Source organism: Panthera tigris, chromosome E2 (assembly GCF_018350195.1).
Source record: "Panthera tigris isolate Pti1 chromosome E2, P.tigris_Pti1_mat1.1, whole genome shotgun sequence".
NCBI classification, from domain to species: domain Eukaryota; kingdom Metazoa; phylum Chordata; class Mammalia; order Carnivora; family Felidae; genus Panthera; species Panthera tigris.
Genome location: NC_056674.1, coordinates 22634956 through 22650864, shown reverse-complemented (window position 1 = coordinate 22650864; position 15909 = coordinate 22634956). Strand labels below are relative to the sequence as shown.

At 42.7% G+C, this 15909-nt stretch overlaps 1 protein-coding gene across 1 annotated transcript in view; it reads left to right on the top strand.

Annotated features, from left to right (window-relative positions):
• Positions 1 to 14522, top strand: part of URI1 (URI1 prefoldin like chaperone) — a 124814-nt gene extending 110292 nt beyond the window's left edge. The window contains exons 11-12 of the mRNA XM_042967950.1: positions 14112 to 14248; positions 14352 to 14522. Of these exons, the coding sequence (XP_042823884.1) occupies positions 14112 to 14231 (120 nt within the window). The 3' untranslated portion in view covers positions 14232 to 14248; positions 14352 to 14522. The remainder of the gene's footprint in view (positions 1 to 14111; positions 14249 to 14351) is intronic.
• Positions 14523 to 15909: the final 1387 nt, after the last annotated feature.

The following is a 15909-nucleotide window of genomic DNA, read 5'->3' as shown; positions in this document are numbered from 1 at the left end:
AGTTTCTATTTATTGCTTTTTTTTTTTTTTCAAGTGTGTAGGCCATACTTTCCCTTTTTAAACTGGACATTTCAAATAATGCATTTTAACAACTCTGGATTCTGATCCCCTCTTGCCTGAACTAATTGTGTAGAATTTGTTTCCTCCACAATGTATGGCCTCTGATGTCTCTTCAGTTTTTGTTTTTTATTTTTATTTTTATTTTTATTTTTATTTTTAAGCCCAGCTTCTTATGGGTCACTCTTGGGGTCAGTAAATCTTAATGGCCAGCCAGTGATTGGTCAGAGGTTATGGTTAAACATCTTGAGCAGTAAGGCTCCCATCATTTGTCAGTGCACCTGTGTGTGGTTTGGAGAATTCATTCAGAATTCATGCAGTTTACAAGTCTTCCCCAGTTTTTATGTTTACTTCATTCAGGCATTCTTGTGTCTCCTCTGTGCATGTGTCTGTGCTTACATGTGTGCATGATACCTGCAAGGCCTCAGAGATGTAAAAATAGCTAGAGCCTTCTCTGGTCTCCCATGAGCATGTGCGTACACATACCCTAATGCCCACAGGCTTCCAAAATGTGAGCTTATCAAGGCCCATGGTTGTCTTAGTCCCTAGATCTTCCTGTGAAATTTCTAACCAGTCTGGCTGGTCTCTTGGTTGGACCAAGAGTGTTGCAACCTCAGGTCAGTTGTGACGTCGGTCTTTCCCATTTGTTTGGACAAAGCTTCTCGGCACTCAGATTTTCCACACTGCTGTAGATCTAGTCAGTCACAGCCCAGGTAAATGCTTCTGGTTTTCACAGACTGTCCTTGCTAGAACTGCTCTGAAGGAGCTGGGTGAGGGAAGGTGGCCAAAATGTCACATACTGCATCATCATTATCCAACGTTCAGTTTCTTGAATATACTCAAATTGTTTTATGCCTTTGGTCAATTTTCAGAGTTCTGAAATAGTTGTCTTTGACAATTTTGTCCAATTTTATCTTTGCTCTTTGGGGAAAGTATTAACAAAGGCCCTCACTTTGCCGTTCCTTTCAATTATCTGTTAATTTTTTTTTTTTTTTTAAGAGAAAGCGTGCTCCTGGAAGGTGGGGAGGGGCAGAGAGAGGTGAGAAAGAATCCCAAGCAGGGTCCGTGCTGTCAGCGCAGAGCCCGCCTCAAGGCTCAATCCCATGACCCTGAGATAATGACCTGACTCAATAAGAATTGGATGCTTAATCAATGAGCTATCCAGGCACACACCCCACCCCCAATTTTTTTTTTTAAATGTATAAAAAGTTTTAATGTCTACTCCTGAATTTACCATTTCTACTCTTCATTACTTTCTGTACATTACAATCAGGTTTCCATCTGATTTTATTTTCCTCCAGCCTACAGAGGCTCCCTTAACAATTCTTTTACTGTGACAGACCAGTTGAGAACATTCTATTTTTATCTGAAAAAGTGTTATTATTTTGCCTTCATTTTTGAAAGATATTTTTGCTAGGTAGAGAATCCTATTTGATAGTTTTTTCCTTTAGCACTTTGAAGATATTGTTCCACAGTCTTGGCATTTTATGTTGCTATATTATCTTTGTTCCTTTGCATGTGATGTTTATCTTTTTTTCCTATGGCAATTTAATAATGATGTGCATATGAATGATTTTCTTTGTATTTCGTCTTGTTGGGGTTTGTTGAGCATCTTGGATCTGTGGATTTAGAGATTTGGCCATCAATTCTTTAAATACTGTTTGGCCCCCACCTCTCTCTCCTTTCGAAATACCTATTACATTTATATAATACTGCTTTTATTGTCCCATAATGTCACTGAGGATTTGTTCATTTTTGTTCAGTCCTTCCTCCCTCAGTCTTTCATTTTGGGTGGGTTTTATTGATCTTTTAAGGTTTAATTTACTTTTATTTATTTTTTGAAATAAGCTCCATGCCCAGTGTGGGACTCGAACTCCCAACCCTCAGATCAAGAGTCACATGCTCTACCAACTATGCTAGGCACACACCCTGCTAGGTCTTTAAGTTTACTGTTTTGTTGTTGTTGTTGTTGTTTTCTGCAGTATCTTACTTGGTCTTGATCACATCCAGTAAATTTTTTGATTCAGATATTGTATATTTTTTTACCTCCGGAATTCCCATTTTTTTAATATGTCATTCATTTCCCTCTTTATTATGCTAATAGTTTCCTTTAAATCGTTAAATGTATTTGTAGTATCTGTTTTAAAGTCCTGGTCTGCTAATTCTGTCATTTTTATCATTGTTTCATCATGTCTGTGGCTCTGCTGACTGATTTTTCTCCTGATTATGGGTCAGAGTTTGATGCTTATTCTCATGTTTAGTAATTTTTTATTTGATGCCAGAATGTTTTAAGTTTTAGAGTAAATCTAGGTTTACAGAAAAGTTTCAGATAATTCAGAGAGTTCTCATACATCCCTCACCCAATTTCAGTTTCCCCCAATGTTACTGTGTTACATTACCAAAGTGCATCTGTCAAAACGAAGACATTGGCACAACACAATACTATTAACTACAGACTTCCTTTGTATTTCATGAGTTTTTCCACCAGTGTCCTTTTCTTTCCAGAATCCATTCCAGGATACCACATTGTGTTTAGTGGTCATGTCTTCTGTCTCCTATTTGTGACAATTTTTCAGTTTCTTGTTTTTTAGACCTTAATATTTTTGAAGAGTATTGGCCAGGTTAATTTTATGGGATGTTCCTCCATGTGGGTTTGTCCAGCGTTTTCTTATGATAAGCCTGGAGTTAAGAGTTTAGAAGAATATCATAGAGATGAGGTGTCTTTCTGTTCATCACATCACATCAAGATGTTAATCTTGATCACTTGATTAGCTTGTTGGTTGGCTTCTCTCCTGTAAGACTGGTCTTCTTTTGCTTGGATGCCTCCTCATGCGGTGGTCCAGAAAAATGTTGGAGAGAAAGCCAGGGGGATTATAGGACTCACCTCTTTGTTTCCTTTTGTTTGGGGATCTCAGGCTTTACTACCTGTTGTCCTAGTGTCTGAAGACCCTTATATTCTAGATTTTGTACAGTTTTCGGCTGCAGATGGCAGAAGGACAAGTTCTGTACCAGTTTATTTCAGGCTAGAATCAAAAGTCCTTGGCAGGACCCCTTTATGTTACCTTCATTGATTAGGTTTCTCAGTTAATTTCATTGCCTGTGGTTCCTCAAACCCCCACCTGCAGGAGGGCTAGCCTGTGGTTAACGCACTCCCAGGGGAGACTCCACCCTAGCCCGCCCCACCTAGAGCTCAGGCAGATAGAAACCATTTCCTGGCAGCGTTCTGGTAGTGGGAACATTTCTCCCAGTGTGTCCTTCAACTCCAGTGCTTCATGGGTCTTGTCTCAGTTCTGACTGACTCCTTCATTGACCTCAAGGATTTGCCTCCGATTGCCCGAGATTTTAAACCATAAATCTCTTGGTTAGCTCCTAGAACAGCTCTGTCATGTTGCTAACGGTTTTGGGTTTTGTCTACACTTTTTAAAGCCACTGGTGATTTCTGTTCTTGCAGACCAGGTTCTCTACATTTGAGGAGATGTTTGTCATATTTTATCCAGCATTTCTAGAGATTTTATAGCAGGAGGGCTGACAGTATATTGTTTATAGTATCCGTGAGCATTTTCTCCATGTAAAGTAGCATTCTAAGCCCTAAGGAAGTGATCCATTGCCTTCAAGTGGTCTGTGTTACTTGGGAAGGCAGGTCAATGTCTAGGTCAAAGAAGAATACCAGGATGGCTATAAGATATGCACAGCGAGGATCCAAACCTAGAGCCTTATGTCCTCTTTGAAATAAGGACATTGACAACTGCTTCACGTCAGAGGAGGTACTCTAGGTAGGATAGTGCTCAATAGGATTTACGGGATGGGAAGAATCCTGGTATTCTTAACTAATAAAATTAGAACCTTCTCAGGGATTTTACTTATGCTATGTGCAAGTTATAAGAACCTGAGTCAATTAATCAGTACACATGTATTTTTGAAGACTGTTTTCTTGGGATCTGGAATTTTTTTGCCAGTATACATTTGGGGTTTGGAAGCTAGACTAAGATAAGAGTGGCATGCCAGTGATGATTTGGTGAATCCTGTTTGCAAGGAGGGAATCGTTCAATCTGGTGAAAATTATAGTGAAAATAAAATGTTTGAAATTCTAAGATATAAAGCAATATATAGGCTAGATTTGTCTGTGGTCACACAGGCTAAAAGAGTAAGTTTAATTTTCTACAAGGAATAGCACTCAGACCTTCTTCAGAACAGTGAAGTTTGTAAGTACTTGAAATGTAAATGTGTTTAAAAATGTGGGGCCTCGTTTGATCTCTGTGGGCTTTTTGCAGGACCCCGCTCTGTTCTGCATCCTGGTGTCTCATACTAAGACTTGTGTGTGTCTTGTGCATGGTTGTTGCATGTTCCCAGTTTGATCTCCAGGCGTCCTTTAGTAAGAGTAACTGTCAGAGGTCATGCCAATGTTGGAGCTGCAAAATGTCTGAATTAGGGAACTTTTTTGGAAGTTTGCTGATTTCTGAAAAGCAAGGAGATAAGTCCTCAGGAACCATACCTAGAATGGATTAAAGGGAAGAAAACAAAAATAAATCTGTTGATTTTGAAACTGTAAGATATCTTTGGAAAATTACTTTTTATGTTACAATGTAATTAAGCTAATTAGGGCATGGGTTGGGAAATTCCTAGTATCAGAGGCACTAGGGAGCATTCCCTCATGACAGGGAATCTGTCAGCAACATTGAAGCCTTGGAGGGTTCCGAGGACGGAGCGTGTACTGCACCGTGGGTGAGCTGAGTGTTTCTCTATTAGCACTTCACACACCCTCCATCTTGGTGATAGTTCACCAAACTTCAGCAACCTCTGGAGTTCTTTGTCCTTTTTCTTCTGAATTCTTGACTTTGAAATGCACTGACCAGACAGAAGTAGGGAGCCACAGAGCCCGGGAGCATGGCGGCTACAGGCTAGAGCTGGTTGGCTTTCAGTGGAAATATCCATCTTTGTGGATCAGACTGGGGCCGAGGAAGCTATTGGTCAGTTGATGCCTTCTCAGTACCCAGTGCTTGACTCATTACCATGCCAGCATTTTCTTGCTTTGGAAATTGAAAATGGCAGATTTCTGTGTCCTAATAGTGGTGAATGCAGCTGTTTTTGTTGTTCATTTTAGGAAAGTAACGACTTCTGCGAAAAGATGAACCAGGGTTAAAAGAAATCAGATGTGTGTATTTGGTATGCAATATTTTTGTATTACAAATAGCTACATTCTAACCCACATTAACCCCATGATATGTGAATTTTGCCAACTCCTGCTGTGACTTTTAAATCAAATCCAGTAAATCACTATGAATGTTCTAATTTCTAAACAAACTAGTCTTCCAGTAGAGGTGCTTTAACACTGTACTGCAAATTAGACAACCTAAGATAAATGGACCATCTTTGTTAATTATGTAGTTTAATTGATCAAAACTACCAGATAGGATTTTATTTATAGCAGTTTTGCTTAGTATCAAATTCTATCGTATTAAATAGCGTTGAGTCATATATGTGGGGTCATTAAGATATACGCTTTTATTTAGCTTCTGTTAACCTTATTAAGTACCTTTTTTTTGGTCTAGTTCATGTCACAATATGAAATTGCTTTTAATTGAGATGACCAGCTTCCATTAGATTGTTCAACCCCCATTGTATACACGAACACAAAGCACTTTTCATTTTTGCTCTATTGATCGAGCAGCAATTTGCTTGAACTATATTCAGAAACTGGTGGAGGAAGATGGGAGGAAGGTTCTTTCTAGCGGTGGTTTGCTCTGTGGCAAACCCCACTGTTCGCATGTGAGTAATTTTGCAGCCAGTAGGTAGCAGTGGTGAGCAGAGGCACCGACAGAAAGCTGCCAGTCAGCGGTTATAAATTATTATTCATTTCTGTTATAGGTGGGGTGTGCAGTCAGTTACAGTAATAATTACCAGGACTAGAGGGTTTCCTAGGCAACCAATTTCCCCCCTCATTCATGCTGTTGCTGAGAGAGTGCCCGTAAAGCATGACATTGCTGTATTCGGAGGTTTGTTGGCCCCCTGCTGCTGCAGGTTTGAGGTTAGTTACAGCATCATAAGGTGCTCTCAAGCATAGAGAGCATAGAGAGCTCAGGCTGGGCTGGAAAGCACACCGGCGAGGGGGCCTTCTCCACCGTTATACTTTTAAAGACAGGGTTCTAGAAAGGCAGATTCCACATTCTGCTTGATAACATTGCTAGGATCTCTGTAAGTTGTAGAACATTTTATTCTCTATTTTGGAAATAGTGGGTCATTTCCGTTTTAAGTTTTATTATTTAATAAAAATGTGCAGAGACAGACCTGAAACCAGACCTCTGCTTAGGACTTGAGTCAAATAAATCAATGGGAAGCTGTCATAGCTAATCATGGGTGTGTTTGTTGTTTCTTCAGTGTTATGAAGATGGTTCATAAAGAGGAAGGTAACACATTCTTCCTGCAGGAGCAGGATTAGTTCTTTATGTGGTAGGAAAATAATAGAAGCCACATCTCTTATCAGGGATCTATGCATGAATCATATCCTACATTTTGGGGCTCTCCAAAATCCTTCATTTTAATGAACTTACATCAAGTGCTTTGCAGGTGATAAAATGTAGTATTTGTGTCTGCTCTGAAAAAGGATAAGGGGGTTCCTGTCTCAGTCTTACACGGAGATGTGAAGTGTTTATCCATTTACAAGGCAGAAGTCACAAACCCAGACATGATACATCCAGATCTCATTCCCTGCTAGATGATTACAAAAGTGTTCGGGACCCTGCATCAGACCTGTGTATTTATTACCGTGCATCCTAGGTGAGATGTAAACTGTCTTCTACTCAGTGTGCGTGGTGGAGGGTGTGTGATTTGGCGGGGGGGAGGAAGAGGGGACACCAGAGGTGCTTGTGACTGATTATTTAGTTGTATGTGGACCTTGACCAGGCTTCTGTGTTTCTGGAGCCTCTTATACTTTGTGCAGTCTCCTTCTTTCTGAGAAAGAGAACGTGAAGGAACATTCTCAGGCCCCATTACGGCCTTCCCCTGCTATCATCCATGATTCCGCCTCTGGTAACTGGCATGGCACGTCCTGCTTCCCCTTCGAGAAATCTAAACACCGCCTGCCCTGCCGTGTGGGATAGCGAAGCTCCAGTCAGGTATGGAAGCAGTGAGCGCGGGCAGGGGCTGGCTCAGTCCTGCAAGACGTCGGAGCAAAAAGCCCTATGCCCTTAGCCTTCCCTGTGTCTGGGGAAAACCGCCTTCCACTGACCCAGCTCTGCCCTGCTGCTCCAGGATATGGGCCCTACGGCTCAATGGCACGGGACCATGAGAGCATGCGGGTCATCAGTTGCCTGAATTGTCCACTTCCCGCAAAAGGAAATCCTGAGGTCCAGTTTCTTGAGAGCACTTCAAATGTACTACACATAAGTTTCCAGTCACCCTGTTGGATGTAGGCTTATGGGGCGATTCATAAAAACATAATATGTAGACTATGGTTTTGATCTTACAGATATTGTAAAATGTAATTGGCCATACAAATCTATCAGGATGGGTTCATCTGAAGTTTAGGTTTACTTTAAATAGTTTAATCTTCTTGAAAGTATTTATAGGCCAAAACTATGAGGCTAGCACCTGCTAGCCCAAACAGTTTTATCAAGGAATCCCAGTTTTCCTCTGAGTAGTTTAACAGCCAAAAGGAAGGGAGTGAATTTCCTGAAATGTAGTGATCTGATATACTTCAGGCGAGGACTTCTGCCCAATTTAGCAAAGGAAATCATTCTTTATTTCATATTGCATATTCTGTAGTGTAAATTATCTAAACTCAAGTGCTTCGCTAATGTTATAGATTAGATAATGAACTGATAACATGCTACACAGTAAATTAAAGACATGTGCTGAAGTCATTATTTACTTAGACACAACTACCCTTGCAGTAAGAAGTCAGCAAAAGGGGGTGATCTCCGAGTCTGTTCTGAACTCTAGATTTAAAATCACGCCTTTTTGAAAATTACATCTTCTGCATCTCTGGATTCTGGAGAAAGAAGGAATGCCTTAATCTTTAGAAAGAGGCCAGTCTCGTGTTTATAATAATGATAAAATAGAAGAAATCAGCACCTCCTTGATTATAAGCTTGTTATTCTGGGTTTTGTTTTTGTTTTTTGTTTGTTTTGTTTTTAATAATTGAATTGCTTCAGGAAACATTGTTAAAATCTTAAGGTTAAATCATTCTTTTTTTTCTTTTCTTTTTTTTTTTTGTCTAAAGATTACTCTGCACCCTAGACAAAGGAAATATTTAAACTGTTAAATTTGAACAAAGATACAGTCTGCATATGACTTCTCTGAAGCCCTATAAAAATTCTTTAAAATTGCCTATTCACTCAAATTTACTGAGTGTAGCAAAAATGTCAAAGGCATAAAGTCAGAGAAGATTGAATAAAATAATGCAGAAAGACAGATTAGTCATGCACAGACCCACACAGCCTTTCAGAGCACACAATACCACTTTTTATTACCGCTCTATCTTTACAAAGACTACGTTCAATACATAGGAGATGATACATGGTCAGCCGTGTCATCTGCCTTTGATTCCAGGACTCATTTATCTGGGCCCTTTTCACAGTGACATTGATGAGAGATCTCAGTGTTTTCAGAGCATTGTTTTATTTATCATATATAATGGCTGGCTAAAAAAAAAAAAACGGGAATTATGTCACCAATCACACATAAAAGAGTTGCATAGAGGATTCTGTGACAAAGTTTGGTAAAACAGAACAAGGAGGCTCACGTAACTGTTCTTTCCTCTGCCTTCTCCCCGACACTGGGATCCCCCAAAATTCTGTGTGCTGATAAATGTTAAAAATAGTAAGAAAATGTTTTGTTGAGCCAAAGATAGGATACCCCAGTCTTTGTAAAACTCTTTGGCAATCGCATTTTTGTTTAAATTTAGGACATTTTAATTACTTTAGAGTTGCTGACCAGTATTTATGCATTTGCAAAGGGAAAGGAGACTATTTGTCAGTCACAGTTTTGTATCTTGCAAATTTAATAAAGAGCAGCCCTTAAGATAGAATTTCTTAGGCTGCCACAATTGACAAAAGCCAGCTAATGCTGAAATGTCAACAGCAGACCTCATCAGCAGGCCGCACTGCTGTGCAATCAAGAGAGTGCTATAGCTCCATATAAACAAGTGTGTGTAATGTGTACGTGTGGGGGGTGAGGAGGGAGCCCGGGGTCCCAGCACTGAGGGGACGAAGGCCACAAGCTTGCAGTGCGAGCATGTCAAGAATTCCTCAAGAAAAAAGGTTCCCTCTACGGCTTCTAAATTTTAAAGAATCAGTATTGTGTAAACTACTCAGAGAAAGTCCCAGGAACAAGGGACTGAGGTGGTGACTGACAGCTGCCTTAGAAAAGGTTATCTGGCTTATGTTCTTTGGGGGGAACTTCATTTCCATGCCCATGGGGAATGTCTTTATCTTTCTGTGGCTTTCGTGGTGTCAGAGAGAATGCTAGAGAACCGTTTAGGAGACTTTCACTTTTTGGAACCGTGGACCAGCCCCTTAGCTGAACGTAAAAGGCTTTTTCTTTAGAACTCTGGTCCTACCTGCCGTGATGTGAAGGGCAGGGTCAGGGGGCGGGGGAGGGGGGGGAGCGCCCAATATCACCTCCCAGCTGTGCCCCTCCCTAGTTGGTGGAACCTTGGGGCAAGTTGTCATACTTCTGAGCCATTTCCTCATTTCAAAAATCAGGATTGCACACGTGGAAAGCTGTGTGGCTGCGTGTGCAGGAGACTGTGTGTAGTGTTTACATGGAAGATGGGGAGCGTCAACTTTTTCTGGGCGGGGCAGGCATGACTTTCCTTTGCCCTTTGAAGACTTGCTTTGGCCCTGTTTCCTTGATCGAGTAAGACCTTGCCCTCTCCCTCCTTGTGGACTGGCGGCCAGGGATCCACAGGGCCTTCAAGTGATGAAGGCTCAGAGGCTCAGAGCAGGAAAAGCTTTCCCGAGGCCCCAGTGTTCAGTCTGAACACCTTCCCTTAGCCCTTGAGGTTGGACAGGAGCGGGTACTACAGGTTGCCTGGTTAGAATGCAGGATTCCATAGAAGGAGAGGCTCAGCATTTCTACCTGTGCACCTTTGCTGGACCACAGCCCCACACACACCCCCTTCTTCCAGGTTGGTCTAAACTCCTCCTGCTGCTCACTGATCACCTGAGAAAGACTGGAGCCGGGCAGTTCCCTCCCCTGCCTGCCTAGGACCCAGGGACACCCCACGTGGGGGACACCTGCCATCTTCAGCTCCATCAGGTCCTGGGAAGGACAAAGAGGCACACCTAGGGGAAGCAAGAGAGATTTTGGAGGGAGCTGTGGGCCGTCCATCTTTTTAAACCAGAACATGCATTTGGCGTTGACCATCTCCTTCCGGTTGCTGGGCAGAACCTGAGTGCCCTGAAGTTCTTCCCTTCCCCTGTCAAGGCTCCCACAGGCCAAAGTCTGAACATTTTGTGAGAGGTTAGCACCTGCTTGTGTGGCTTCCTTGACCTGAAGAGGATGCTGCTTCTCCAGACTTGGGTCCCTGATAGTTTGTTTGTTTAGTCAAAGTCTTTCTGGAGCTCCCATATGTGATGGATACTGGGGACAGAATAGTAAACAAGATGGGTCTGGGCACCGCCTTCATGGAACTTTGAGTCTAGTGAGAAAGACAAGCACATCAATGTAAAATGGGCCTGGAGAGTAACTGGGTGGAGCCGGAGGCCAGGAAAGGCCACGGGAGTGGGCGGCAGCTTCAAGATCTGAAGGATGAGCAGGAGGGAGCCATGGGGTGGAGCTGGGAGGAAGGAGCAGCCAGTGCCAAGGCCCCGAGGCAGGCATACGTTGTTGGGGTCTAGGGTGCAGGACGGAGAGGAGGCACAGGTGTGTTTGGAGAGTCACCTGGGCCTTGCCTGGTGTTTTTTTGGGGCAGTGGGAAAGTTCTGAGGGTTCTGAACAAGGACAGTGACTGGATCTGACTCACATTTAAAGAAAATCCCTGGATCCATTCCCTTCAGAAGTGATTGTGGGAGGCTGGGTGTGGGAGCAGGGAGACCAGGAGAAGGTGGTCACAATCACTCAGGTGGTGTGGACGTTGCAACAGTGGAGATGGAGGGAACAAATTTAATATATATTTTGTGGTCAGAATTGGGGCACTCTCCTGTGGGGAGGGTGCCAGAGCACTTTGTCCTCACGGCTGGCTTGGGCGCAGGATAAGGATGGCCATAAAGTGAAGGAGAAGCAGGAGCCAGGGGAGAAGTGCGGTGCTCGGTGACACCCGAGGTCCTGGCAAACAACAGGCCACGTGAGGCACTCAGGAAATGCACCCCACTGTGGAGCACCCATCAGGGCACCCACAGCTCTTGCCCTGCTCTGACCTCTCCTCCTTGGACCTCCCTCATGTGTTGTGACCAGCCGGGACTTCCATTCACGCGCTGCTCATGTGCTGGCACTGCTCTACAAAGGCACAGAGGGATGCCGACCAGAAACAAAGCTGTAGCTCTTCACGTGTGTCCACGAGAGGGGACGGTAACCCATGGCGGCCCGAGGGAGGACGCAGGACGGGGAAACTCCAGAGGTGGGCCTCCAGCAGGACTTGGTCCAGAGGGAGAGCAGGGCCGAGGGGTGCTGGAGCAGGGGCAAAGTGCACCTGCTCCACAGGGGTGAGACCAGTGGACCCAGGAGTCTGAGGATGAGTGGCTGAAAAGGCTCCTGAAAATAACAGTCATCCACCCTGCTGTGGCCAAAGAGGTGGAACCCCTGCTCAAGGGGGTCCAACCAGTTCTAGAAGCATGGTCCATGCCTGCTAATCCAGTCTCTTCACTATGTCTCTCACAGACAAGTTAATCAGAAATGTGAAGATTAGATCCCAGCCTGGGCGGCTCAGTCAGTTAAGTTTCTAACTCTTGGTTTGGGCTCAGGTCATGATCTCATGGTTCATGAGTTCAAGCCCCATTGTCGGGCTCTGCACTTGACAGTGTGGAGGCTGCTTGGGATTCTTTCTCTCCCTCTCTCTCTGCCCCTCCCCTACTCATGCTCCCCCCCGCCCTGCCAAATAAATAAAAATAAAAAGATTATGTCTCCAGACTATTAGTTGTAACATTACATATAAAAGTATAATATGGGGAAAATCCAAGTGTCTGATAATCAGGAAGACTGGTTAAGAATGAATTATAAAAATATGATATGTCGCTTTTAAAATGGTTTTTAGAGACTTTTAAAAGAGCAGTGGGTAATGCTCATGATGTACACCAATGTTATATGAAAGCCCTATTTTGTAAAAAGGACCTAACTGCAAATATAAGTTATTATATTAGTCAACATTCTCCAGAGAAATAGAACCCCCCCCCCCACACACACACTCACTCACTCATACATGGAGTGTAATAGCTGTAGAGAATGAGAGAGTTTTATTTTAAGGAAATGGCTCATGCAGTTGTTGGGGTTGGCAAGCCCAAAATCTGGAGACCCAGGGAAGAGTTGTTTTTTAAAAACATCTGTTTTTTAAAAAATTTTTTAACTTTTTAAAAAATGTTTGTTTACTTTTGAGATAGAGGCAGAGCGCAAGTGGGGGAGGGGCTGAGAGAAAGGGAGACAGAATTTTTAGCACGCTCCAGGCTCTGAGCTGTCAGCACAGAGCCTGATGCGGGGCTCGAACCCACGGGCCATGAGATCATGATCTAAGCCACAGTTGGACGCTTAACCAACTGAGCCATCCAGGTGCCCTGATGTTGCATCTTGAATATGAGGGCCATCTGGAGGCAGAATTCCCTTCTCCTTGGGGGACCTCAGTATTTTCTCTTAAGGCCTTCAACTGATTGGATGAGGTCCACCCACATTACAGAGGGTAATCTGCTTTTCTCAAAACCTACTGATTTAAATGTTAATCACTTCTAAAAAAATACCTTCAAAACAACATCAACAACTGGGTACTGTGGCCTAGCGAGGTGATACATAAAATTAACTTACAGTAATGACAAAAAACACCAGAAGGAAGAACGTCAATGTCAGAGGGATAATGGGGCATTTATTTATACTTTTCTCTCTTTCCCAAGTGTCTATAATAAACATAGCTTTTAAATTTTAATATATAAAATATAAACAATTAAAATGATAAATTAAAGGAGCACCTGCGTGGCTCGGTAGGTTGAGTCTCTGACTCTTGGTTTTGGCTTAGGTCATGATCTCATGGTTTTGTGGGTTTGAGCCCCATGTCAGGCTCCCGGCTGACAGCATGGAGCCTGCTTGGGATTCTCTCTCTCCCTCTCTCTTTCTGCCCCTCCCTCAATCATGCTTTCTCTCTCAAAATAAACAAATAAACTGAAAAAAAATGATAAATTAAAGTGTTCCTTTTGCCTGTATGAGGCAATAGCCCTTTCAGTATCCACACAAGAGGCCTCTCCATGCCCCAGCTGTGACACCATTTCTTTCATTCTCTTACGTTTTAGAATCTTACAATTACAGAATTACCTAAAAAGTTGCCTGTAATCTCACCATGCTATCAGAATTGTAGTTTTTCTGCTGTAGAGCATTTTAGGTTTTTTTTTTTCCCCAACAATGAATTATGCACAACATCTCACCTCACTTCTCAAAATTTCTTTAGTATCCCATAGCTTGATGGCACCTTATGATTAAGCCGGTCCCCGATTGTTGGACATTAATGTTATTTCCAATTTTCTGCTATTAGAAAGAATCTGGTCCTGAATAGCTTCAGACACCGCTCGGCACACACATGATTCTTTTCCTTAGGGTGGGTGCCCGGATGGAGAATCGCTAGACCAAAGCATATATATATTTGCACAAGCGGACCTGAATGTGTAGAACGGGTCTGTCATGGTCCTTGGTTCATATGTGCTCATCCTTAGGCCTGTACATAGTATAATTATTGAAGCAGTATTTTAAATGACATGAGCCCACCATCTAAAACGCAAACTAAGAACTTAGCAATAATATATGACTCCCCCATATCCTCACCTCCTTCACCCAAGGTAATGATCTTCTTAATTCTCCATTCATTTCTTTGCTTTCCTACATTATATTCCTAAAATCAAATGTTTTCCTTTCATTGTTTTTAGCTTTCAGAGGGTGTGGTGTTTTGTGACTTAGTTTTTGAAGCTGGTATTCAATTGCTGAGATTCTGCCACGCTGTTGTATCTCAACATGTTGTATCTCACGCATGTCCTGTGTTCCACTGACTGCAAGTACACGCCAGGTATCTACTCTCGGGCTGACGAGTATACGGGCAGTTTCTGGGGTCTGAACAGTGCTGCTACTAACAAACATTCTCACCTGTGTCTCCTTTTGTACACGTGCAGGACTTTTCTCCTGGAGAGATGCACCTACGAGTAGAATTACTATGATTAGTCCATGGTAGGAGACGACTACAAGCTGTTTTCTAAAGCGGTTGCCTCTCCAGCAACGTATAAGAGCATCTGTGGGTCCACATCCTCTCCAACACTTGGCGTTATTAAACTGTTTGTCAGTCAAATAGGTACAACATTGTCTCTCATGATGGTCTCCTTTGCATTTCCCCCATCACCGAAGATGTTGATCTGTCTTTGTTTGCACTGGCTGTCCTAACAAATACCATAGGCAGGGGAGCTTAAAACAGCTTTGGAGGCCAGGAAGTCCAAGATGACAGTGCTGGGGGATCTGGCTCCTGGTGAGGGCCTTTTTCATAGTTTGCAGAAGGCTGGCTTCATGTTGCATGTATCCTCGCGTGGTGGAGACAGGTCATCTCTCCCTCATTTCTTATTATCAGGGCACTAATCCCATCCATGAAGGCTCCACCCTCATGACCTAATCACCTCCCAAAGGCCCACCTCCAAATACCGTCACACAGGGCCTTAGGTTTCAACATACAAATTTTGGAGGAACACATTCATTCTACAGCATCTTCTCTTAATATAAACATATTGGCCCCATTTATTTACTGTGAAATGCCTCTTTCTGTCTCTTGCCGATTTTCCATTGGGTTCCTTATGCTCTTGTTGATAATGTAGTTCAATACCTTTGTGGCACTAATTTTTTGTCAGTTATGTCTTTTTACTTTCAAAGTTATTTTTTGATAAGTATAAAATTCTTAGGACACCTGGGTGGCTCAGTTGGTGGAGTGTCTGACTTTGGCTCAGGTCATGATCTCACAGTTTGTGGGTCTGCATCGGGCTCACTGCTGTCAGCACGGAGCCTGCTTGGGATCCTCTGTCTCTTTCTCTCTCTCTGCCCCTCCCCCCACCAAAAAGAAAAATAAACATTAAAAAAAATAAAGTTCTTAATTTTAATATGGTCAAATGTGTTTATCTTTTTCTTTATAGTCACAGATGTTTGTTAAAGGAAATTTATTCCCACCCCAAGTTATAAATGATATTTAGGTGTATCTTCTACTAAGAAGTTTAAAGTTCTGTTTTTAACATTTAAGTCTTTAATCCATTTGGACTTGGTTTTCCAACATGGTGTGAGGAGAAGGTACAATTTCTTCTTTTTCCAGATGGCTAATCATTTTTTTCACAATTTTACCTATTTAACAGTTCCTTTTGTCCTCAGCTGTTTTGACATGATTTTTTTCATGTACTAAATATCACGTCCCTAAGTGTGAGGTTCTGTTTCTGGACTCTCCATCTCTCAGGTGGGTTTGTTTCTCCTGTCACAAATACCATACTGCCTGAATTACTATAGCTTCACACTAGGTGCCAACATAAGGTGGGGCAAGTCCTTCCTCTCTACTCTTCATCTGCAAAGGTATCTTGGCTATTTTTGACTTCTTATTCTTCCATATCATTTAACAAGTTTCCTTTACAATCCCCTGGCTTCACTCTAGGGCAGCCCTCCGGGGACCTGCCCTGGCCCAAGTCCCTGCAATGTCACCCTTTCACA